Below are 27,897 nucleotides of genomic sequence, written 5' to 3' on the forward strand. Positions count from 1 at the left end.
GGTGAAAGGTAGATATATACTCATAAAGGAAATGTTGAAATATAATATATGTGTGTTGAAAAGAGTAAGAAACAAAGACGTGGTCGATAATAGAAAATAATATAAAGTTAAAAATAATAATGAGAGACGGTAGTTGTGACAAATACTATATTACATTAAGATCGTCAACGCACGCAAATTTACCATAAATAAAAAAACCCCAAAACTGTTATAATAACGGTTGACAAATAATGTTATTATAATATATAAATGAAAAACCTTAAATGGAAAAATTATGTGTTTTAGAGTATAAATAACATTTTTTAAATAAATGAATTTTATGAATTTTAAAATTAAAGTTTATTATTACATCATATTGATTATCCTAAATTACTTTTTGTGTCGATCGTAATGAGAAAAAAACGCCATCATGCATATTGGAAGACCACGTTAATTATTAATGTCTAATAACGCCTTTTTCATGCAATAAGGAATTTCTGATTTAGGCATCATTTCAATGTTAATTTTAACTCAATGTCCTTATTTATGGTTATTATATGTTACGCTGTCGTTAATCGTTGCATTGTTAACGTTTCCTATTAAAATTGGATGTTATACAGATAACCTAATTTTGTAGATAATTACCTGGCTGAATCATTCTGCATCGAAAAAAAAACAAAAAATCGAATTTAATTAATTTTGAATTACTAGTGAATTAAATTACTAATCACAAAAAAGGACTCCTTCAATTCCTTTTGTAACAATCGGATTACTTTCATTTACTATTCTTTAACGGAATATACGGAATGAATCATAAAAAAAAAAGAGATACCAGATATGATGCTTTTATTACCTACTTTCAATTAATTACTTAAATAGTTTTAGAGTAACTTTATTTGTGATGACTAATATTCATATATTCTCTTTAATTCTTTTCTTTAATTGTAGTTTTTATAATACGACATTCATCGAAATTTTACGATAAGATTCTTTAAGTATTTTCCATTTCTTATGTGCAACGCGTTCAATATAGGAATAATTAGAATGAATGTCGGTCATTGATATTTTGTGTATGAAAGGAAAACATTCATTGCAAAGTAAATATTTGTGCCATAATCGTTTATAATGGATTGAAATAATTTATAAATTGGATTGTGATTCATGAACCTTTTTTTTCTGTCCAAAACATCGATAAAAAAAAAAAAATTTAGAATATATTTTCAAGATGCGTCCATCAACATTCCAACATGATGAAAAAAAGAAGTTCCAAATTAAAATTAGTCAAGATGGTGAATTCGCTATGACTTTTGATGCAGGTAAAGACATTGCAGCCTCTAATTTTTGTTAACATTCCTTTAAATATTGTACTTAATAAATCAATTATTATTTTTCAGAAAATCTTCGTATCAAAATTTATAGGAATACCGATTTTCGTCAGTTCACATATTCAAAGTACTCCAATAAAAACCCCAACAATATTCCTGATAGTGATATAATTGATGAAGTAATAGTTAATTTCGTAATAAGTAATGATTTAAATATTATTAAGATTTACAACGACCCGCGTTATGAAGAACCACAAGATAATCACGAAAACAATCGAAACGGATCAAATGAATCCAATCAATATAGGTGGTCATTCGATATATCAAGTTTACAAATTTGTGATGGTAACAAATATATCTTTGTAGCAATATCCTACATAGATCTTGAAAATGATATGAAAGGTAAAGAAAGAATAAATATTAATGAAACAATTAGAGATACTAAAAATGAATATAAGAACAATAATGTGATAAATAAGGAATTAATTAAAAAAGCTAAAGCCTCATCTTATATTGAATATAATGTAAATAACAATGTTGTTATTAATGCTGATGGCATGGATGATTCAAATTCTTCTCGGAGAAAAACCATCATTTATTGTTTTAAGTTGAACAAAAATTATAGTTTAGATAATGATTATATCCCGACTTGTTGCTCTTGTAATTATGTTTCAGGTATTCCAAAATTCATCAATAATGAAAAGATTGATCATTCAGAAATTTCAAATGATCAAGACCGTATCTTAAAAAGATTTATATTATTAAATTTTAATGGAATATATAATTTTGAGTATAATCATCAAGATAGAAGTTTTGATTTAAATGAGAGATTTGATTATCCGAAAAGTTTCGAGGATGAATTGAATAATTGGCATACAAATAAGTTAACGGATTGTATGAATCGACTTTTATCATGTCTTACCAATAAGAATTTTTTGGTCGAAAAATATAAAGATAAAGTACAAGTAATTGAAGGTAAATATTGATTATAAACTTTTTTTGTTAAAAAATCTTTTGTACAATAATATTAATTATTATGTATTACTTCAAAACTTACAGTTTATGATTTGGCAGAAATGAAATTAGAAACTGCTGCAAAAATAGTTAAAAATAAGGATAGGCGTATGAAAAAATACGATAATAAAAATGATTTTACAATAAGTAAAAACAAATTACAATTATGTTACACTCGAGGTTTTCATTCTATTAAGTAAGTAATAATATAAGGAATCTTTTGTAAGTTATATATATATATATACTTACTATATTTATAACTTATACTCGCTAACTTTTTGAAATTTCATTTCACAGATTATATTTAGTTGAAAACGGTTTGCAAATTGCGGCAAAAAATTTTGAAGATAAAATAGAAAAAATAAACTTATTAGAATTCATTAATAATGATGAAACATTACTTATAATTGGAAATGATAAAGAAAAAAACCCGAAAGCTATAACTTGGGATTTATTTAATACTGGTAAAGTTGATTCAATATCGTTAAAAGATCTTGGCATCTGTTGTCTAGCTAGAACTTCGGGAAATGTTTTACATGTTGATAATAAAGGAAAAGTAAGATCGATTCTTAATATTATTGAAAAAAGGAAACCGCGTAAAGATATCGGAACAGAGGGAAAAATAAGGACAATAACTGAGGATAAATTAGAAGAATATGATGAACATTTTGAACAGTCAATAGTCGATGGCAAAGTACCTTGGGTAAAGAATAGTTGTAAACCTTATCCTTTTTGCCTTTATGATAATGAAGAAGGAACACATTTCAAAGAGCCAATAGTCTGTGGTAAAGAACCTTGGGTAATGGATAGTTATAAAACTTATTCTTTTTGCCTTTATGATAATGAAGGAGAAACTATAGAACTAATAGTTGGCAGATCTACTGTTCAAATTTGGCATCAAATTCGTCCTAATTCGGGCTTTAATGAGGATGATTGTCCTAACAAAGGGAACCCATTTCTTGAATATATTTGGACAAATGGTGTTCCATTAGATCAAGAATATGATACTCAGTTTGACACGAGATTACATATTAAAAAGATTGATTATGGTTGCAAATATTTTAACCTGGAAGTTTACTGGGAAGAGAAAGGACTAACGAAACCTAAGAGCAGAACGATCCAATGGAACGATATTGTTGAAAAAGTAAATGCAGTAAGATCTGCGTGTAAAGCATTGGAGCACCTGAATAAACGTAAAAGATATCTTTCAAATTTTCCTCAAAAGCATTGTGTAAGTTGACTTAAATTATATATGTATTCATTTCTACTTTAAAATTAAACATTTATTTTTAATATTTTTTAAAGTATGAAGAGATGGTTAATTACATTAATCATATAATATGGAGATTTATTGATCATGACCCTGATCAATATAGATTGTTGGACGTCAGGCATAATGTTATGAAAAATCTAATTCTTGGCGATTGTGATCATTTGATTAAGTACATTTTATTTGGAAACGATGAGGATAATTGCCCCGTTTGTGATCAATGTTGTAACAGAGGGAAAATGAAACAAAAAGAGAAGTTTGTAATCAAACATGTACCAAGAAGTATAATATGGAAAAAGGATCAATGCTTTGTAAACGATGATGATCTTGATCCTTTTGATAGAGATAATAACTCCAAATCTAGGAAAACGGTACCTACTAATGATCTGGAATTAGCAATTTATCATTGTAAAGGTACGCACACTTTATTAATATAACATCAAGTTAATGTATAATTCTAATTCATAATTACCTCATACTGTAGGGCGTGAACTCAAAGATACGATGATTGTAGCGTATCTTTTAGAATATTATACGAGCCATGCAATAGAATATGCAGGTTGGATGACTACTGTTTCTAAGGCTCTTCCCTTTTTATATAAGTATAATTACGGTTAGTTTTATTTTATTTGATAACAAACTTTATAAAAGAATGATTTCCAAATATAATGAATCTTTTCTCTATAACAGATGATTATGTTAGAAAATTATTTCGTAAAGAATGTTTTGCAGACCAAGATCATTTTTCGGCACAAGATCCTTATGAAATTATTCCAAGAGGATTTACATCGGGACATTTTCGTGAAAAGAATTTTATGGCATTTAGACCTAAGGACAGATTGCAGTCAGATAAAGATAATGCTTTTACTCTAAAAACGAACAAATTTATTAGAACGATGAAAAAGTTACTCAAGTTCTTCGAGAATGATCGTGTGAGAAAGATACTTGAATTCTTTAGTAATGATCACGAGAAACCACCAATAGCCTTGCGTGTAGTACCCCTTCCCGGATTCACTGTACATGAAATCAACAAAAGATTTAAAAACAAAAGCAAAATAGAAATTAAAATAGAAAGTAAAAAAACTGCTGCAGATTATGATATCTGGAAAACTTTGTTGTATATTCTCTGGTTTACATTCGTTCCCCGGTGGTACAAAATTGGTAAATCTGAACACCACTTATTAAGTCCCTTTTCACGGGTTACTAAGTATGAGGATAATGATGACATGTATGATAATCCAGCTACAGAAGCTGTTATCGATTTTCGTTGGCGAAATACAAGAACCTTTTTTATACTTCTCTTTCTTCGATTTATTATTTTTGCTGTTTGTTTTATATTTGTTAGTTGGGCATATATAACTCATCAAGCTACGGAACCAAAATTTCAAACTTTTTTGCTGGTCCTAATTATTTTATTCTATTATTTAGCACTTTATTTATTAGTAACCGAAATTATTCAATTTTTTCATCATGGTTATAAAGAATATCTTGGTACAATTTTTAATTATTTCGATTTGTTTTCAATTATTCTTCCAGCAATTGTAATGTATTATATGCTTGCCCATTTTAAATTTTCTGATGGATTTGGAAGTATTGGTGAAGTTGATCGTGGATTAATTGTTGGGATATCTATGTCAATTTTTATAATGTGGATCGAATTTGTGAGTACTAAAAATTTTATACATAATTCGCTTATTAATTTACTTATTAACATTTATTCTATATAATTTTAGATTTTATACCTTCGCTTAATTTCATGTAAGAATATCTTTAAAGATTTTCACTCATTTACAGTATAATAACTAATATTAATTTATATTATAATTAATTAGATATTGCCATCTACATTTACTATGTTATGATTATCGTCAAAACTGTATTTCCATTTATTTTGTTTTTCATGATTGTTATAGTTGCGTTTGCACACACCATGTATGTAAAAAATATTTTTCTTTTCTATTTTAACCATATAAAATAATAATATTAATATGATTATTTATTATAATTAAAAAATTATTACAGGTTCATTTTGCTTAAAAATCGAGAAATTATTGAGTTTAAAGCAAGCACATTTAGCGGAAATGTTACAAATAATGTAACACATGAAAATATCAATATCAAAATTAAATCTGAATTCGATGATAAGGATAATCCATTTTCTGAATTTTTAACTTCTATAGAAGCCGCATACTTTTGGACCGCTGGTAATTGGGTTCAAAGAGATATGTTTGACTTTTGGGCGGTAGATTTATTTAGTATAATCGCTAGCATTCTATTTGTGACCATTTTACAAAATATGTTTATTGCTTTAATGAGGTAAGTAAAAAAAAATTTCAAAAACTTATTGTAAAATTAAAATTTTAACCCATTTTCTTTTCCTCTTTTTTTAGTGGTGTATATGAAAGAGCAGCAAACAAAGGTAGACAAGCTTTATTAAGATTTAGAGCGAGACAAATAGCGGATTATGAAGCATTACATCATATTCATATTTGGCCTCGCGAACCGGATCCAAAATATATTTATTATATTGGTAAATCAAAAAATTTTGAAGAATGGAGTAATAAAAGAGAACAATGTGTTATTTATAAAGATTTTGAAGAAAAATCTACGTATATAAAACATAATTTTCAAGAAACTGATTATGATGGTAATTCTATATGGAAGTACAATAAGTCCAATACTAAAAAAATGTTATAACAGATAATATATAGTTTTTAATTTAGTATATAAATTTATTAATCTATTTGTAATTTTATTATTATTTTTCAAAATTTTAATTTTAAAATACATTTATAACTATTTTACGTCGATTATAGGTTTAATTATAAATAAATATTAAAATCATTTTTTATATATGTATTTTCATAATCCTTTCATATCGAATTGATTTACTGCCGACTTTTACTGCACGTAGTAAAAATTCTAGATAATTTTTTTTGAGATTCGTGTAAGTTATTTTGCTATTATCTCGTGATCTCGTGATCTCGTGATTCAATTTCGAACTAACTTTTTATTGTTTTATAGCTCTACAAAATAAAAAGATCACCGAAATTAGACCAATAGATCGTGAATGATGACTGATATTTCGAATCTGATATGTTCCGAAAAAAATCGTTTTTACGATTATCTCACGGTCTATTGGTCCAATTTTGGCGATCTTTTTTTTATTTATTTATTTATTTTATTACTTCTTTTTTTTTATTTTGTAGAGCTTATACGACAAAAAAAGTTAATCGAAATTGAATCACGGGATCACGAGATAATCGCAAAGCTGATTTTTTATTTGCCCTAGTGATTATAGTGATTTGTCGAATCACGAATTAATTGTAATAATATTTATTTTCAAAAAAAAAAATCTAATATAATCATGTTTTAAACAGCATTCAAGTAACTTATCTCATTAGCCATTCTAATCTTTTTCTTGCTATCATTGACTGTATTTGTGAAAAATGCTTTGCAATATAGAATAAGTTACATGATTAAGAGTAAGTGTGAGGTGCAAACAACTCTCCTAAATTATATTCATTAATAATTTTGAATTATTTCTTACTTTAGATTTGGGAATAGGGATGGAAAAGGACCCCGAGCTATACATAAAAAGGTAGGGTAAGGTTTGCGTAGAATTGACCAAAATAATCATGTAGATCTTTCCTTTTATAGATGATTCCGGCCGGAATTTATTTCCTTTTTTAGACGCTGACTGGTATTATCATAATCCGGCCCTGAAAAATGTGTAGAGCTAATAGTAATTTTTTTTTGGCTGCACCTTACCTCTGTATATATAGCTCGGGGTCCTGATGGAAATGACTCGCTCGGTCTGCCGGTTCCGAACCGATACTATTACAGCAAATTTCAAAATATACGGGACACTTGAGAAATTTGATTGTCGGGTTGTCGGGTAGCCGGGTTACTCAGCAGTAAGTTGTTTATTAGAAAAGTATAAATAACACGTGACGAGTATAATGAATAGTAGTATATCAGATTATATAATAACCTACTGCCGGCTACCCGACAACCCGACAATCAAATTTCTCAAGTGTCCCGTATATTTTAAAATTTGCTGTAAAAAACCGAGTCGAGCCGACTTGGTCACTTGGACGGTTAGACCCTGAAAAACTCATAATCGGTTTTTGTCAGTTCAGTCTGGATCTGAGTCAGTACATATGAAATTCATCAAACCGATTTGGGACCGAAGTACCAAACGGACCGACTCAAGCCGCTCAACCGGAACTTTTCCCCATCCCTATTTGGGAAACCTCAAAAATGTTTGCGATGAGTTTCATCAGCTTTTCGTGTTGAACGTGCGACAACGTGACTTTTTATAAAATAAATTATAATTTTAGATCTCACCATTAATCCACCCTATAAAAAAAGAATATCCGAAAATACCCGGAAAATGTCCAAGAGGGCTCTCCAGAAAGTGTCCGGATATTACAATTTTCCAGACATTTTCCGGACACCTGGACATTTCCGGACATCCTTTTTTTTATAAGGGGATTATAGGACGGAGTTAAGTTACTTGTTACAGCTGTTTTCATAAGACCTGGGACAAACTAAATTTTTGAACCCGATCCGCCGATCCGGTATTTTTAGCTGGGCACGTGATCCTGATTTGATAGTTTGATTTGTAAAATAAATAACAACTGAACCGGATCAGTGGGTTCGGCGGTCGGGTTCAAAAATTTATTTTGTCCCAGGTCTTATGAAAATAGCTGTAATAACACCAATAACACCGCCGTCAGAATTACTCCTCGCTATCCAAGGACTGGTAAGGCATTCAATCAATCAACTCTTAAATTAAGGATGAAATATTTTTATACATACCGATATATTATTTATTTATTTTGTATAATAATAGCAGCAATAATGTATTGCACGAATAAAAAATCAATCTTTTTTGCATGCATTTCGTTTCGCCAAGTTTATAACAATACTAATAATTTTGATTCAAGATTTGTGTAACAAATATTTCAGATCAGATGGATTTTCCCTTTTGGTATTTTAGATACGTACTTTACTTTTATAATCCATTATTACACACGCGGTAGTAACTTTGCGTATAACGCTAAATTTATTTTTATTTCCCTTTAAAACGATTATATTAAATTAAACGTAGAAATAAATAACGAGACAATTAGCAAAACCAAGTGAATGTTAAATAAAGACGCATTAAATAATGTATTATTAGCAATGAAAAATACGCTATTAAAATTTTTTTTTTCTTTTATTTTTTTTTTATATAAAAAAAAATCATTTAAAATTCTAATCAATTTAAAATTTTTTGACCGGTACAAATGATGTTTATAAAATTGTGGAAGATACATTTTTTAATTTAAAATATAATGTTTTTGAATTTTATCGGTTTTTTAGGCTTTGTAGTAGTAAGAGGAAGTAACCCTGACCTGTCCGGAAACTGAAATGAATATTCAGGCATATTTTATTTTCAAACTTAATTACTTTAAACATAATAATCTACAATTGTACTTTATTTAAGCTTGAAAAGTTTAACTCATTATTTCTCACGTAATTTCGTAATTTTGTTAAAAATAAATCTGTCATAAAATCCAATATAATAAATTACTGATATAATGGTGTAGTTAGCCGAAAAATAATTATTATCGTTATAGAAAATACAAGATATAATAGTGAGTAATATTTGGAGTAAAAAGAAAAGAAAAAGTATTAGAGCTCGAGTGCTATCTTTCTATTGATTATGTAATATATTATGAAGTTTCCATTTTAAATTTTTCCGGCCATCGGAATTAATTTTACAAAATTTAGAATTAGGGATGGTAAATTACTGTAATTTATGAAATTTATTGTTACGTTACGGTGATTTTCTATAAGTTACGTTACGTTACACTATTTTATTGTAACATTCAATTTGATATAAATTAAAGATGATCAAAGATAATCAATTTTTAAAAAAATGCTGAAACAAAGATATTCTTTCTGGTCAGAGTTTGAAGAAACAATAGATTCCAATGAAAAAAATGATATAAATGCATATATTGTAATTCTAAATGGGCAAAAAACGCGACAAGATTACAAGAACATCTTAATACTTGTCTTGCAAGGAAAATTACAATGGAATCCATCGTATCTGAACCTGAACCTACTGTAAACCAAACTAATAAACGTAAACAAGCTACTTTAAATCACTATATACCTTCTTTTACAAAACAAGATCAGGAAGAATTAGAATCATTATTAGTTCGTGCATTTTGCAGTACTGGAATTCCTTTTAATGTAATAGAAAATGTTGATTTTCAAGCATTTTTACAAAAGCATGTTTTTCATTTCACATTCCATCACATCACACATTATCTGGTAATTTACTAAATAAAGAATATAAAGATTTGAAAAAATTAGTCCGAAATTTTTTTAATGAAACACCATATTTTTGTATAACTAGTGATGGATGGTCAAATGTAAATAAAGCTCCAATAGTTAATTTCATGATAACCACTCAAAAACCTATTTTTTATAAATCAGTATATACAAAAGAAGAGCATCATACTGGGGAAAATATAGCCAAAGGTATAGAAGAATGTGTGATATCAATTGGAATTGACAAATTTACGGCTGTAATAACTGATAATGCTAATAATATGAAATCAGCATGGAGAATACTTAAAGAAAAGTATGCTGATAAGATTTTTCTTGGATGTTGGGCACATGGAATTAATTTGTGGGTAAAAGATATAATGAAACACAAATGGGCTAATGATATCTTAGAAAAAGCGAAACGATTGGCTTTATATTTTCGTAATCACCAAATTCCATTAGCTACACTTCGGAGAATACAAAAAGAAAAGTATGGATATTAAGTTGCTTTAACATTAACTGTTGAAACAAGATGGATGTCAGTGTTTGAGTGTTTAGATCATATTTTGAAAACAAAAATTGCAATGAGAGCATTGTTGGCGGAAGAAAATATTATTTTAAATCAAGAAATTAAAAATTACATTATTGATGATTGTTTTTGGGAAGAACATAAAAATCTTCGTGATTTTTTGGAACTGTTTATAAATTTTATACGAAAATTAGAAGGAAACGAACCTTATCTTTCATCAGCTTTTGTTACATTACGAGATATTGAAATTATATATATATATTATAATCCTTTTATAATGTATTACATTAAACATATGATTACATTTAACATCTATACGATAACATTTTATTAAATAATAAAATTCCAAATGATTTAGTTGAATATTCAATAGATAGAGCTAAATATCGGTGGGACAACTTTTTATATAATCCTGCGGTTATTATTGCATATAGATTAGATCCTAGATTTAATGGAGAACTAGTAAATAGTGGTAATTGGCATGATATTATAGAAGAAGAAATTATACGTATTGCCGGAAAAGAGAATGAAGTTGGGTATTAATTGAATTAAGTGAATATATAGGAAGACACGGAGGATTTGCTAAAAAAATTTGTGGAGTGGTTTAAATCAAATGCCAATTAATTGGTGGAATTTATTAAAGTCAAGATACCCACTACTTAGTTCGGTTGCAATTAAAGTTTTATCAATTCCGGCTTCTTCAGCAGCAAGTGAAAGAAATTGGTCTACATATAATTTTAAATAGAATGGTTATTGATCGAGCAGAAAAATTAGTATATATATATTGGAATATTAGAATTCTTCGAGAATTGGAAGTGCCACTTACGGTCAAAGAATTAATTAAAAGTGGCGTGAAAATGAGTGATTTAGAATCAGATGACGAAAAGTTAGGTGAAGAATCAGATAAAGAACTGGAAGGTGACATTGATAGCAATTTCGAAACTTTAACAGAATATGAAGAAAATGAGTTTGATTTAGATTTAGATGATTGATATGTATTTCTTACGATTTAAAAATAAATGATTATGCAATCAGCGGTTCGTTGCCATTTCTATAAATTTAAAGAAAAACGTTAGTACTGTTTTATAGTACTGTTTTATTAAGTAAATGCTGACGTTCCCTCATACTCACTCATTTTGCCTTTTAAACAGTTTCCCAAAGCTCTGTTTTCCTACGAATAGAAGAAGAATATTACTAATGGTTCATTAAGTAAATGCTGACGTTCTTCCTCATACTACTAACCCATTTCGTCTTTTAATTAGTTTTCTAAAACTCCGTTTCCAACAAAATTTAAAAAATATTAGAACTGTTTCAGCTCTTTAAGTAAATTCTAGTGTTCCTTCTTGGTCTTACAAATAGTTTCTCTATTCCGATCCCATTAAAAAAAAAAAAATTTTTATTAATCGGTCACACCAAAAAAATAATTATGTAATTAAACTGCGCCCAATTTTTTTTTTATGCAAATCTTTCATATAAATTATATAACTCGGCCAAAATTAGTTTTTAACTGAGTAATGCTGGCCGAATCAGCTTAATTCTGGTAAACATATAGATGTAATGTTACATCAAGTCTATGTAACTTACAACGTAAGTTAAATAATGTAATGTAACGTAACGTAACATTTAGCATCCCTATTTAGAATACGGAAATGATGATCAAACGAATGTGTATCATTCTTCGCTATTGTAACTCCGAAAATGGCGTAAATGCATATCATTTACATTTTAGTATAAATTTATTTCCAGTAATTAGTTTATCTAATAAATTTAGATACTGAATATATATTCAGTATAGTTAGAAAATTATTTTGTAGGTAATTAAATTCTACTTATATATTAAATATGACTAAAAATTTAAAAATGACGGAAAATACCAATTTACGTACTTTAAATGAATGTGAACAAGAAGTAGTACCTGAACGACATTATGGTTTTTGCACTGATTGTAAACAACCAAAAACCTATTATGATTGGTGCAAAAATTGCAGTAGGAGAGGATTTGAACATGATTTTAATAAATGGACTAGTGGAAATAAATATATTGACAAGTTTATTCAAGAGACTCAGCAAAAAGCAAGATGTGAACCTGAAGTTATAGAATGGATTCCTTATAATAAATTAAGAAATATTAAATATCTTACTAAAGGTGGTTTTAGTACTATTTATAGAGCTATTTGGTTGGATGCAATAGACAAACCAGGGTGGGGTAATGAATTCCAAATATGTAATCAAGATTCCGGTCATCTTCATCGTCTTAATGAAAATGATTATGAAATTGCAAAAGAAAAAGACGTCAAGTCACCTCTTAATAAAAATGAAGTGAAAGGACGTCGTGTAATATTAAAAAGTCTAAATGATTCTTCAAATATTAATGATGATTTCTTAAATGAAGTAAGTTATTTTAAAACATTACGCATTTGTTCATATAAACAACATTACTATTTGTATTTCTTTCAAATTTTAGTGGAGAAATTGTTTACGGTGTATCAATTCAGCTTATGAAAGTGACACTTATCTAATTACACGCATATTTGGAATAACTCAAGATCCAGAAACATCGAATTACATGATAGTAATGAAATCAATAAATAGAGGAAATCTAAGATCTAATTTACTAGTAAAAAAATATAACCAATTTGAAAAATATAGAAATTTAATGGGTATTGCGATATCACTTTTAACTTTACACAAGTGTAATTTAGTTCATGGTGATTTTCATAGTGGAAACATACTTTTAAATAGTAGGGATACCAATTATTTAAGTGATTTTGGATTAAGCAGACCAGTAAATCAAACTATTAATTCAAATGAAATTTTTGGAGTAATTCCTTACATGGCTCCAGAAATTTTACGTGGAAAACCATATACTAAAGCCGCCGACATTTATTCTTTCGGAATCATTATGTGGGAATTTACATCAGGGATTCCTGCTTTTAATGATAGATCTCATGATTTTGACCTTTCTTTAGATATTTGTAGAGGATTGAGACCGAAAATTGTTGAAGGTACATTGCCGGTGTACGTAAGACTAATGAAGAGATGTTGGGATTCTGATCCTAATAAAAGACCAACAACTGATGAATTAGTTGAAATCCTTTCTTGTTGGTATGATTATTATCCAAAACCTGGGCTTCATGATAGGATACCTGTTCCTAGTAAGTTAAAAAAATTTCAAACAATTCATATAATTTTTACTTTTATTGCAAGTAGTTTATTATATCTAATTTTATATATTTAAATTTTTTAGTCAATGAACCTACTACTAAAAGTCATCCATCATCTTGTTATACAAGCAGAAAAATTGATTATTCTGCAAAGCTAGACGGAATTTTAAATCAAGAAGAATTAAGCTCTAAGTTTGTGATAGACGAAGAAAGAAATTATAATAATGAACCTATATTAAGTGAAAGTCTAGGTATAAAACTTGTAACTAATTTTCTTGTTTTATTTACAAGCATAAATTTAATTTATTTGTTTGTTAGAAAACTGTAAGATTTGATGCTTTGAATTTGAGTTGGAACCAACTGTTACGCAGTAAATGTTAGTCCCGTTTTTTGAGATTTTGAGCATACAGTCCTACGATATGTTGACTTGTGAGATAAACTAAACTTGATGCTTTGGATAACTTACGCCTGACCGTTTGGAAGATAGTTCGTTGGTTGTTTGATTGTTTTGTCTTTTATTGAACACCTTACGGATATATTGCAGATTGCCGGATGAAGCAACATTATTCTTTATTTTCCTTTATTTTCCTTTATTTTCTTTTATTTATATTTGTTATTATTTTATGATATTTATTTATTATTATATTCAATTTTCTTTATTTAATAAATCATACGTTCATACCATTGCTGTTTACATAAAACTGTACATTTTTCTTACGGTAGCTGGGAGGTGGGAGGATATTAAGTTCGCGAATCGAGAATTTGATTAAATGTACCGTACCAGTTTTCAAAATCGTAAAGTACTGAATATAGGGTTTAGATACTGGTTCTGATTCAAAATAGTTCGAAACAATTGCTCATTTTGGAGATCATTTTTTCTTTATTGACAATTTATTGAATTTTTCAAGTAAGTAAAGTTTCTTATTAGAGTAAAGTAATTCGACTCATCGGCTTGTTCAAATATAGTCTTTTATTAAAGAACAGGCGTAAACAAGCTGATTATCATTATCTTATCAAGCATAGATATGATTTGACAGTTTCAAAAATTGTTCAAATTGCTTCCGAATTACCTAACATCCCTGGTCACTGCTACTCATAAATTGTAAGCGGATTATTAAAATAATTTATTAAGATTTCTTGACTAAAATCAAAATAGCCGAATAAAGTGCAGTACAGGCTTATTATGCTTGTATAAATAATTTCTAAAAATTTTAGAAATTTAACATTTACATGTTTCACATTTTCATTAATTAGCTAACGAAATAAAGTAACTGGAATGCAAACTTCTACTGCACACCTATCAATTATATTCTTCTTTGGAAAAGTTCGCTACTTAATTATTAGAAAATGCATTATTATGAAATTTTTTTTGTAAAAAACATATTTTTAAAAACTTTAAAACTTATTTATAACGTTTAGTTTTTGATTTATTTAGCGGAGGTGATTCTTTTTCAACGAATATAGGCGCCGTCGGAATTGACGAGTTGAAATTACGGCATCGCATAACAAATCATCGAGACCAGCATTATAGGTTTACAGATTGCAAATTATCTGCGGCATAACCAGAAAAAAATATTTACTTACTTTGTGTAATTTTTGTATTTTTTACATTAAATAATTACGGAATTACGGCGATTTAATATATTACGGTATAAGCTTCATATGCCGTAATTAATTCCGACGGCAAGTACAGTATACCAACGAATAATAAAATGCGTTATAGTAATTTTTTAAAAAATTTATTAAAATTTTTTACGAAATTATCTTCTTTCAAAGCTAGTAGTAAATTTTATTATTGAATAAATTGGTACCAAATATATAGGTTACGAAAATATTTTCTTAACAAAGTTATTTTAATATAAGATTAAATGAAACTTATAAAATTTAAGACAAAAATATTAACATTCATGGAGTATACTGTATAATGTATATATATACAGAAGTATGAATCTCATAATATAATATAAAAAAGATTATCTCACCTACTAGTTCTATTTTAATTAGTTATAATCTGTCAAAGTTAATAAAAAGAAAATTTGAACAATCAATAAATCATTTGTTTGATGATTCGATGCGTCTTAATGTGTCCGCTCCATTATTAATGGGGTATTTAACATCTGTTTTCTCTACCGTTTATATATTTTCGAGAGAAGATAACTCCAACCTGATTTATACATATAAATTTACCATTCAAGCGCATAAATTTAACTTCAGTATATGAATAACTGTGATTCTAATTTATTATTGATCGTACCATTCGTACGTTATGTAATAAAATTGACTTTCAATAAAAAAAATCATAATATTTTAAAAATATTATGACAACAAACTTATTTATTGAATTACAGGCCAAAAACTTAAATAATTATTATTTCCAAAGAGAATACATTTAGTGGAAATAATGCAACAAATTTTTATGACCATTTTACAAATATTGTACGTTTATTATTTTTGTGAAATAAATGAAAAAATATTTTTCTAATAAAAGCTAAAATCATTTTTTTTTTATTAGTTGTGTACTTGTGTGATGAAAAGGTCATCCGTTCCAGTAAAAATATCCGGTATATCGAGATTTCTGATGTCAAATTTCGATATACTGGATTTCATATAAAATCAGGTAAAAATTCCGTTATATCAAGTTTTTATTTTGTGCGCGACGTGCACGAAAATTTAGGTTATTTTATTTTCAGAAAGTTTTATATATTAAAACTAACTGATGCTTAAGAAAATCATCTATTCTACCTACTTTTTTAATAAAACATTTCAAAAATATTATCGGTATCACGTGAAATCAATTTTATTGGTTTGAAAATGTATATCATCACGTTCCGGTAAATCAATTGTTCCGTTATAGCGATCGAGATTTTACTAATATATTCCGTTGTATCAAAACTATTTTTAATATATATGATTTTGTTCCAGAAAAAAGTTCCATTATAAGGCCAGTTCCGGTTTATCGGGTTTCCGTTATATCGAATTTCACTGTGTATTAATAACGTAAAATTTGACATGTATTTAATTGTAATAATATCACAACGCCATAATTAATACGATTAAATTAAAAATCGAAAATCCTAAAAATTGTATTCTATAGTATACCTTATAACTCCTTATAACTCCTTATAACTTAATACCGCTAGCATACATGCAATATTATGCATATGATACTGTAACATTTAACAATTTATTAAAAAAAAAGTTTGAAACTTTATTGTTTTTTTTCCTATTATTTTCTTTCCATCTCTTCATACATTCAGTCTCTTTTCATCTTGTGTAATGGCTCGTGATTAACAAGAACAGTCATGTGGACTTTATTTATAATAAATGTTTTACAAAAATATAATTTAAGAAATAAAGAGATCGACATGTGAAACTAAAAAACGGAGAAAACCGATTATGCACTCGCATCAGGAGGATAAAATAAATATCAGGATCCATTTACATTTCTTTTACCGTCTATGTCTATGTATCATATGAAGTATAAAACTTAAAAAAGTTCAAACCATTTCTTTGATATATTATAAAAATCTTACCTAAAATTTTTAAATCTAAATTAAAAATAGTTAATTAGATTAATATTGTTTGGTGTTTTCGATCACGAGAATCTGCTTATTCTACTTCAGGAATTTTTTATTTAACATCATCGCGGGAGAGCGGGAGAAGTCTACGTATATTTCCGAACAATGAAAATCTTGTTATTTCCACGGTTTTTCTCACAATAAAAAAGAATATTCTTTTTTTTATATATATATATTAGATTTTTTAAATAATGGGCATGTTTGATGTTTTTCTGAATTTCATCCCAAAAAAAAAAAACTACTTTCGACCATAATTTGACACTTAAAAATTTTTTTTTTTTCGATTAGTAATAAATTATTAAACATGGAAAGACCATCTAGTACACATGTATTTGAATACTTTTTTTCGTGCTTTTTATTTTTTAATTTTTTGTAATAATTTTTTTTAAAAATTTATATGTGTATTTATTATATTTTTTTTTATTAAACGTTGTTTATAGCTAGTTATACAATTTTCCCCGTTAATCTTTCTGCTCTTTTTCACGCTATTTTTAATTCTACTTATAAAAAAAGCATTACAGGGAATAAAACACGTGATTAACGGTAAATGCAAAGTATATAACTTTTCTAAATAAAACGCAACAAAAATATTGAATATTTTTTTATTATACAGGTATAAAAAGATTTTTGGGAAGATCTCGAAGGTGAGCTCTTCTCTTTGGATAATTAACCACGCACGTGAATTTTTATACATAATCACGTGATAGTAACACCTTAAATATCTTCATAGAACCACCAGAACCACTGATCCCAGGCATACAATCGATTTCCTTTTGAATAGGGATTATAGAATGGATATAAGTTATATATTAAATAACGCCATCATCACAATTAATCCTCGTGATCCAAGGCACTCAATCAATTATCTCTTAAATGATGATTACAGATGAGTGGGACTCTAAGTGATAATTTGAAATTTGTTATTTCATTTCCGATGATTCCGATTTATTTGTATTTTATTTATTTAATGTTTTTATTTATTTTGAGAGACAATAAACATAGAAATGTTCCTGTGACTTTTTCATGACTATTACGTAACGATTTACATAAAATTTGCTCAATAAAGTTTAGTGGTAAATTTAGACATACTGCGCATAATTGCGGAAAATGTTTGTTTTTAAGAGTAACTACGTGTAACATTAAATTTACTATCAAATTTCAGCACGAACAATACTAAGTGATAAACTATAATTACTAATTTGGTAAATAATCATGGTTATCACCTTTGTTAGCCTTCTTACTTTGGTTAACCTATTTTTAGTGAATGAAAACGTCGTCTATTCAATCTATTCATGTTATTAATAAGCAACGTCCTAAAAATGTTTTCATTTGTAGTTTTTATGGTTTTATTAACTTACAGGTAAAAATATAAATATATTATTATTATATGACATAATTATTTGCTGATCGACTTGAAAAAATACGCAACCTTTAAATTTCCAATGCAAAATTAAAATCTAATTGATACTAATTCACTTATTAAGTGCGATCATATTCTAAAATACAACAAATCGGATAAAATAAAGTTTTTACTTGCCTATTAGGGATGGCAACGGTTATAATCATAACCGTTTAACCGACCGTTTAACCACATTTAACTGACCGTTTGACCGACCATTTAAACATTTGACCGACCATTTTTAACCGTTTAACCGACCATTTGACTAATTATTTAAGTAAAATAGTATAACCGACCGTTTAACCGACCGTTTAACCGATTTTTAACCGACCATAACCGACTGTTTAAATTTCTATAACTGATTATAACCGACCATAACCGACCATAACCGACCGTTGCCATCCCTATTGCCTATAATCCGAAACGTATTATTTTTAAGGGATGACTTTTTTCGAATCTACAAAAAAAAAAAAAAAAAAAAATATTTTATTTATTAGATAAATAAAAGATAAGAAGAATGCCCAAAGATTGTACTTTGAATCAAAACGTCTGATATAAAATATGCATAATGATTATTAACGGATTGCAGAATTCTGTAATCATATGATTATTTGATTATTTCCTTTTTAGTCCGTTCAGCTGATCAAAATAATCGTAATTTTGATGAATGAAAAAAATGACTTACTCAAAATTTTTAATTTACACCTGTACACGCTTATTTGAAAAACTAACGTTCATAGTCGTAGTCGCTCTTTTTTATATAACAAAATAAAGTGATAACAAAATAAAGTGTAAATTTACTTGACTTCCAAAAACAACCGCGGAACCAACGCTGTGTAAATATGAAATAAATTATAGTTATTGGATAAGGTAACACCCGTATGCATTTAACTCAAAATCATACCTAATTTTAATATGGTATAATAAAAACTTCATGGAATTATACAATATTATAAATTTTATCATCTTATACTAAGTAACGGAGACCGTTGGAGCGTCCGAAGCGTCGATGAAGATTTTTAAAATAGTAACATAGTAACGCAGTAGGCTGTTCAACGGTCCTGTTCATGTCTAAAATGTTAAATGTTACACATTCTTAAAATTTCATTATTGTTATTGTTGTTAGTTTCTACACACCTGATCTTAAATTTTCATTGGTTATACACGCGGCGTGACAGACGGACATTGCATGGGTCTCGAGTCAGTCCCACGCTATGCTTCGGACAATTATTAATTTAATAGTGTTAGTATAAATTAGAATTACTTACTATTTACGTCACCATCGACCTTACGTCTAGTACCCTTCCCGGATTTACTGTACATGGAATTAAACAAAAGATTTAAAAAGGAAAGCAAAATACCTGTTTTACAAGGAATTAAAAAGAAAGTAAAAAATCTGCGGATTATGATATCTGAAAAACTTAATTATATATTCTCTGGTCCCACTTATTAAGTCCTTTTGCAAGGGTTGCTAAGTATGAGAATATGATGCCATGCATGATAATTTCAGCTATAGAAGCTGTTATCGATTTTCGTTGGCGAAATACAATAATTTTTACACTTCTCTAATCTCTATCATTTTTGCTGTTTGTTTTTTTTTGCTAGTTGAGAATTACGGAACCAAAATTTCAAACTTTTTTATTGATCCTAATTATTTTGTTCTATTATAGTACTATAATATGTTTTAACGGTTAATATATAGTTTTTAATTTAGTATATTAATTTTTATAAGTTTAATAATAAAATACATTTATTATAGTAACTATTTTACATCGACTATAGGTTTAGTTATAAAATCATTTTTACATATGTATTTTCATAACCCTTCCGTATCAAATTTTTAATTTTTCGTTCTTTTTGTTTTAATTTCAATTGTAATAATATTTATTTTCAAAAAAAAAAAACTATGTTTTTAGTAAAATTTAACTTATCCCAGTAGCCATTATGATCTTTCCATGCTAGCTTTGATTGTATTTGCAAAAAAATCCTTTGCAAAATACATGATCAATATTAAGTAATGTTTTAAGAGAAACCGAGACGGGCGAAATCTCCGAAATTTCCGTAACTACGTAACTTAAAAAGAAATTTATTGGCTGATTTTCCATATCACAACTTGCGGCACAGTATGGATATATATAACAATGTGGAATAAATATTGGAAAATAGGAAATTTGAGCAATATTAAATTTAGATGTAGAGGCGTTCAATAAAATTATTGTGGCTATATAAATTTTATGATTATTGGCTAGGTTTTATGTATATTTTCGGAAGTTTGAGCAAGTTTCGGAATTTGACGAAATGTTTAGTCAATCACAAAATAGTTTCTCCCACAATATTAGTAAGTGCGAACGTGCAAACAACTCTTCTAAATTATGTTCATTCAATTAATAACTTTGAATTATTTCGATATAAATGATTTGGAATCTCAAAAAATATTTCGGTGAGAGATCATCGCTCAATCAATTTCCTTTTTTATGAAGTTAATTACCTAATGTTTTTAGATCAAATCATCACGATAGACTCCGCGTACCTTCTTGAATACAAAAAAATTAAAGAACAACTCCAAAACAAGAAAGGTAGAATGCCTAGATGGTATAAATTCTTACAAGATCATATTACGCTTACCAACGATGGTCGACTTAACTTCATCATCAACACGCCTTTAATACAAAACCCCATGATTACGTGACCTGCTTTACCACGTTAATCATGAACCGCAACATATGAAAGGAAAACCTAAATGGGTTACCGCTTGGGTTCCTAATATTACCGATATAGTGTATGGAAAAATATTGAGTATCACACATTATCCTAATTATTCTACACCAGTCTCTTATCCAGAACATTGGAAATATCAAAATGTTTCCTCGAATCCTCAACCAAGAACACCTTGTTCCCAAACTATAACCATCGTTCCATGCCAAGGTTGTTCCCAGCATTTTAGTTACTATGTTGGAAATCTAAAACCAAAATGTATTATTCAAATCAAGCACCTTGACTTAATCGTTGTAGACACGCTCACTAAAAAGAAAAACAACTGGCAGTCCCTGCTCCTACACAGAGACATAATACTGTACCTTTAATGTACTCAAATATAGTCATCCACATCATCGTCTTTTAGCGTATATTGATCATCTTATCCAACATGGTCATATTCCTTCGATGAATTTTACACCATGCGCTCCTCCTTCTTTGGATACTCGTATACCACCTAACCATAAATTGGTTTCTCAACTTGTCGATAATGACAATGTAGTGAAAGATTTACAGAATTTATCTAACGTTCTGGCTCCTTTTATAGAATTAGAAATTTATACTGATGGAGCTTATGATTGCGAATTTGCTCAAAATGAATTTCCTATGGGCTATGGTTGGACTACAGCTAACCTCACTAATATGAACATTGCATACAATGGTTCATTAGAATACTTCTCCTCGTCAACTAAAGCGGAAACTATGGCAATTTTAACGGCCTTAATTGTTTGTCCACCTAATGGAGTGATCAATATATACACAGATTCACAGGCTGCTATTGATTCCGTCTTTCTACAAATCTAAATACCTCAATTCTATTTCTCCTAGAAGATTCAATAAAATCAACAACAACATTTTATGGTCGTCTATTCACCATACATCAAAACCTTATCCTTTGAACATCAGATTACATACCTTCAATGATATCAGCAAAAGTAGGTCATTTACACCTTCGTTTACACCTGTATTCAACTAAGATTAAACATGAACATCTTCCAACGCAAACGCTCACATTATTATGGAACGTGGAGATACCTTTAGACAAGGACGTGCGAAAGTGTATTGGCACGATCTCAAATTACAAACCATATCAACCACCCTTCGTTATTGGAAATAAAAAATGCAACAAAAAATAATTTAATAAATTGGTTGTTTACCTCCAAATGGTTTAATTTTAACAGGCGCGAAGATACAACTAGTCCTCAACATACCAAAGACACCAAATGGAAAATTTGATGCTCAACTTTAACTCTTCCTACTTTGGATATAATGAACCGTAACTACCCAGCCCTTTGAATAATAACGTTCAATGTTTACTTTGTAACAAGCAAGCAGAAACAAATAATCATTTTTAGTTATGTCCTGACCTCAAAGAAACTATAAAAGACGTCTTCATACGACTTGGAAATCAACTTATTAATTTGATACGACAACATACTGATAAACATTCACTCATTATATCAGATTCCGTTAAATACTCACCAACATTTCGTTGGGCATTCCGAAATGAACCTAGCTATACACCCGGTGGCAGATCATATATTACTAATGATCTTGTCAGCATCTGTAACCATTTTAATACCATCAAAACTATATTAAAAAGACTCCTCCCCTTCGTCCATGATTGTAGCAATACCTTTAAGACAGAAATTTGGAAAAAATGTAACGACAAATGGAAAATCATGCGTTCTGATATGGGCCTTTCAAAAAGGAGTTTCAAAAACTACCATAAAGACTTCCCTCGTTCCAATAATAACTAGAATATGCGATTTGCTGGGGGACTTCGTCCCCCAAATATAACATTTATAATTAAAAAAATTCTTTGATATAAATAAATTGAATTGTTACTGAATAATAAAATTTTATTATAATTAGACCCTATAAAAAATCATGTTTTAATAAGATTTATACAATTTTTTCTTAAAAATAATGTATCTAAACTATATATAAGGATATAGGAAAATGCACAATTCCATATCACAAAAATGCACCATTTGTATGATTGACCATAATTTATACTGAATTTATATTGATTTGATCAAAGAAATTACATAATTTGAGCATAGAATTTACAAGAATTGGTCAATGAATTTACTGCTTAAATTATAATTATTAATATTAGTTGCATTTATATGAATTTAATTTTAAATAATAATATTTTATTAAATTATTAAATCAAATAGTATCATGTGATTATAATTAGCCAATAATATAAATTAATTTTTATAATTTAAAATAATGACATAAGCTGTAATAAGTGTTCTAAAGTTAATACAGCTACAAAAAAATGAAATCTTATGAAAACTAATATTCAAGTAGTTTCAACTTGCCTGAACAACTTTCAATTAATAAATAAAGTTGATTTCATTTGCCCAAAGTGGAAATATTACGCTCTAAATTAAAAAAACAGAAAAGAGAGTTAATATCATCAAGAAAAATGCAATTTTCTCTAAGCACTATACCTATATTCATGAAAATTAATATTCAAGTGGTTTCAACCTGCCTGAACAACTTTCAATTAATAAATAAAGTTGATTTCATTTGTCTAAAGTGGAAATATTACGCTCTAAATTAAAAAAAAACAGAAAAGAGAGTTAATATCATCAAGAAAAATGCAATTTTCTCTAAGCACTACACCTACATTCATGAAAATTAATATTCAAATGGTTTCAACCTGCCTGAACAACTTTCAATTAATAAATAAAGTTGATTTCATTTGTCCAAAGTGGAAATATTACGCTCTAAGTTAAAAAACAGAAAAGAGAGTTAATATCATCAAGAAAATGCAATTTTCTCTAAGCACTACATCTACATTCATGAAAATTAATATTCAAGTTGTTTTAACCTGCCTGAACAACTTTCAATTAATAAATAAAGTTGATTTCATTTGTCTAAAGTGGAAATATTACGCTCTAAATTAAAAAAAAACAGAAAAGAGAGTTAATATCATCAAGAAAAATGCAATTTTCTCTAAGCACTACATCTACATTCATGAAAATTAATATTGAAGTGGTTTCAATCTACCTGAACAACTTTCAATTAATAAATAAAGTTGATTTCATTTGCCCAGAGTGGAAATATTACGCTATAAATTAAAAAACAGAAAAGAGAGTTAATATCATCAAGAAAAATGCAATTTTCTCTGAGTACTACACCTACATTCATGAAAATTAATATTCAAGTGGTTTCAACCTGCCTAAACAACTTTCATTTAATAAATAAAGTTGATTTCATTTGCCCAAAGTGGAAATATTACGCTATAAATTAAAAAACAGAAAAGAGAGTTAATATCATCAAGAAAAATGCAATTTTCTCTAAGCACTACACCTACATTCATGAAAATTAATATTCAAGTGGTTTCAACCTGCCTGAACAACTTTTAATTAATAAATAAAGTTGATTTCATTTGTCTAAACATCACGATGTTGGACCAACTGAAACCTTATGTTTACTGAATAGCAATATTTAATAAGCATTAAAATTTTATATTTATTAAGCAATAAATGCTTAATATATTAAATAAGTACTAAATTTTAATATTTATTAATCATTTAATTTATTAAGCATTTTATTAGTATTTTAAGTAAATACTCAAATGCATTTTACCAACATACCTTATATTTTATAAGTGCTAATAATAAATATTAATAAATTACTTTAACCAACATCGTGATGAAGTGGAAATATTACGCTCTAAATTAAAAAAACAGAAAAGAGAGTTAATATCATCAAGAAAAATGCAATTTTCTCTAAGCACTACACCTACATTCATGAAAATTAATATTCAAGTTGTTTTAACCTGCCTGAACAACTTTCAATTAATAAATAAAGTTGATTTCATTTGTCTAAAGTGGAAATATTACGCTCTAAATTAAAAAAACAGAAAAGAGAGTTAATATCATCAAGAAAAATGCAATTTTCTCTAAGCACTACACCTACATTCATGAAAATTAATATTCAAGTAGTTTCAACCTGCCTGAACAACCTTCAATTAATAAATAAAGTTGATTACATTTGTCTAAAGTGGAAATATTACGCTCTAAATTAAAACACAAAAAAGAGAGTTAATATCATCAAGAAAAATGCATTTTCTCTAAGCACTACACCTACATTCATGAAAATTAATGTTCAAATGGTTTCAACCTGCCTGAACAACTTTCAATTAATAAATAAAGTTGATTTCATTTGTCTAAAGTGGAAATATTACGCTCTAAATTTAAAAAACAGAAAAGAGAGTTAATATCATCAAGAAAAATGCAATTTTCTCTGAGCACTACACCTACATTCATGAAAGTTAATATTCAAGTAGTTTCAACCTGCCTGAACAACTTTCAATTAATAAATAAAGTTGATTTCATTTGTCTAGAGTGGAAATATTACGCTCTAAATTAAAACACAAAAAAGAGAGTTAATATCATCAAGAAAAATGCAATTTTCTCTAAGCACTACATCTACATTCATGAAAATTAATATTCAAATGGTTTCAACCTGCCTGAACAACTTTCAATTAATAAATAAAGTTGATTTCATTTGTCTAAAGTGGAAATATTACGCTCTAAGTTAAAAAACAGAAAAGAGAGTTAATATCATCAAGAAAAATGCAATTTTCTATGAGCACTACACCTACATTCATGAAAATTAATATTCAAGTAGTTTCAACCTGCCTGAACAACTTTCATTTAATAAATAAAGTTGATTTCATTTGCCTAAAGTGGAAATATTACGCTCTAAATTAAAAAACAGAAAAGAGAGTTAATATCATCAAGAAATGCAATTTTCTCTAAGCACTATACCTATATTCATGAAAATTAATATTCAAGTGGTTTCAACATGCCTGAACAACTTTTAATTAATAAATGAAGTTGATTTCATTTGGCCAAAGTGGAGATTATAGTATATTTGGAAAAAGAAGTTTAATTTAAAAAAATTTTATATAAAAAATAAATGTAATATAAAAATTAAGAACTGAGATGATAAAAATTTGAAAATGACCTGACATAAATTTTTAATTAATTTTTTCATTAATTATAAATTCAAGTAGTTTAAAAATAAAAATAGTAAGAAAAAATATTTTTTATGAAATATCACATTATTTTCTAAAAAAAATACACTTAAATACACTTATAAATTTAATTTGTGATTATGTAATATCCAAATATTTAATCTTACAAATAGAAAAAAATGTAAAAAAATTTATAAAAAAAGAAAAATTTTTGAAAAAAATTTTCGTCTAACACTTTTTTATTTTGATTATCACAAGATCTACATGATCATCTACACGTTTCAATTTTTTTAACGAAAAAGAAATATATTTGAATCTATTTTTATTGAAAATCAATAAAGATCAACAAAATCAAATACAAATATAAAACTTATTGTTTGATGCCTCAAGTTAATATGTAGCGAAAGTGGCACAAAAATGAATATTTTGTAATTTTATTCTAATGATATCAAAGAAGCAATATTGCAATAACAACGTCTATAGCTATATAGCTATTGCAATTGCAATAGCAATAGCAATAGCAATAGCAATAGCAATTGCAATTGCAATTAGCAATATATATAGCTATATAAAAAATTGAATCAAAAAAGTTCACATTGAGCATTTCCGAAATTATGAAAAAATGCATGTAGATCGTATGACAAACTACAAATTAAGCGAAAAAGTGAATAAATTTGGAAGATGATCGTCAGAAATTTATCATCCAAAAGCATACTATCGCTAAAAAAGCATACTATCGCTAATCAAGCAGGTATAATAGATAGTACTATCCATACGCGGCGTAATTATGAAAATATTTATGTTAATCCTTATAATGATTTTAGAAATTTTAAACTTCATAAAGATTTTTTATATATTTTATTTTCCTCATCTAATTTTTTACATAGTGGTCCTTTTATAAACATTTAGAATCTAATAACGTTATTAATTATACTTCACCTATATGTATAGACGATAATTTTATTTACAATGTTTAAGTTCTCTATAACTTTAATTGTATAGCTCCTGTTTCATTAGTTTAGTCTTTCTTTCCAGTTCAATTTTAGTATCCTCTGTTGGTCGTAATATGGGATAGGTCTAGGGGTACATATAATTAGAAGTAAAGGGTCTGGCTTGGCTTTGGCCTTGTTGGATGACAGGTTCTAAGTTAAACTGTTTCTTTCTTTGTATCGAACATGTTTTTATTGACAATCTTGCCAACTTCACATAAAATAAAATAAAATAAATAAAATAAATCTGATAGTTTAATACGAATTCTAATTGTCAGAAAAGTGGAGAAAATCGTTATTACCTCATTATTTTAAATATTTCAAATTATTTATTCAAAATTTTGATCCTATAATTTTAAGCTTGCATTATATAGAAAGGTTTAAGAGTCTGTCTCTAATATAATCAATTTTGAGATAAAGAGCGCTAATTAAACACGAAATACGATTACAATAACTGAATCTTTTAATTTATAGTCTTCTGAGTATTGCAAGTATAAAAAATGTATTACATAATAAAATATACCCGAATATTCATTTTCTGTTTTAGTTTCTGGGTGAGTTCACTGC

General features: G+C 27.8%; 3 protein-coding genes across 3 annotated transcripts; all 3 read left to right on the top strand.

Annotated features, from left to right (window-relative positions):
- Window positions 1–1,204: 1,204 nt before the first annotated feature.
- Window positions 1,205–6,285, top strand: OCT59_027359 (uncharacterized protein; the record flags this gene model as incomplete). The annotated part of the gene is made up of 11 exons (XM_025316584.2): window positions 1,205–1,295; window positions 1,374–2,279; window positions 2,364–2,514; window positions 2,616–3,549; window positions 3,624–4,002; window positions 4,073–4,201; window positions 4,279–5,249; window positions 5,322–5,346; window positions 5,421–5,520; window positions 5,611–5,904; window positions 5,979–6,285. The coding sequence occupies 11 exons, from the start codon at window positions 1,205–1,207 to the stop codon at window positions 6,283–6,285; spliced, it is 4,287 nt and encodes a 1,428-aa protein (XP_025180263.2).
- Window positions 6,286–10,499: 4,214 nt separating this feature from the next.
- Window positions 10,500–11,436, top strand: OCT59_027360 (uncharacterized protein; the record flags this gene model as incomplete). Its single annotated transcript, XM_066136902.1, has 3 exons — window positions 10,500–10,723; window positions 10,822–10,980; window positions 11,241–11,436. 3 exons carry the CDS (start codon window positions 10,500–10,502, stop codon window positions 11,434–11,436), a joined length of 579 nt encoding a protein of 192 aa, XP_065993339.1.
- An 868-nt stretch (window positions 11,437–12,304) lies between these two features.
- OCT59_027361 (uncharacterized protein) lies at window positions 12,305–13,943 on the top strand (the record flags this gene model as incomplete). Its single annotated transcript, XM_066136903.1, has 5 exons — window positions 12,305–12,835; window positions 12,909–13,152; window positions 13,414–13,599; window positions 13,692–13,859; window positions 13,927–13,943. 5 exons carry the CDS (start codon window positions 12,305–12,307, stop codon window positions 13,941–13,943), a joined length of 1,146 nt encoding a protein of 381 aa, XP_065993340.1.
- Window positions 13,944–27,897: the final 13,954 nt, after the last annotated feature.

The sequence above is a fragment of the Rhizophagus irregularis genome, chromosome 7, assembly GCF_026210795.1.
Source record: "Rhizophagus irregularis chromosome 7, complete sequence".
Taxonomy (NCBI): domain Eukaryota; kingdom Fungi; phylum Glomeromycota; class Glomeromycetes; order Glomerales; family Glomeraceae; genus Rhizophagus; species Rhizophagus irregularis.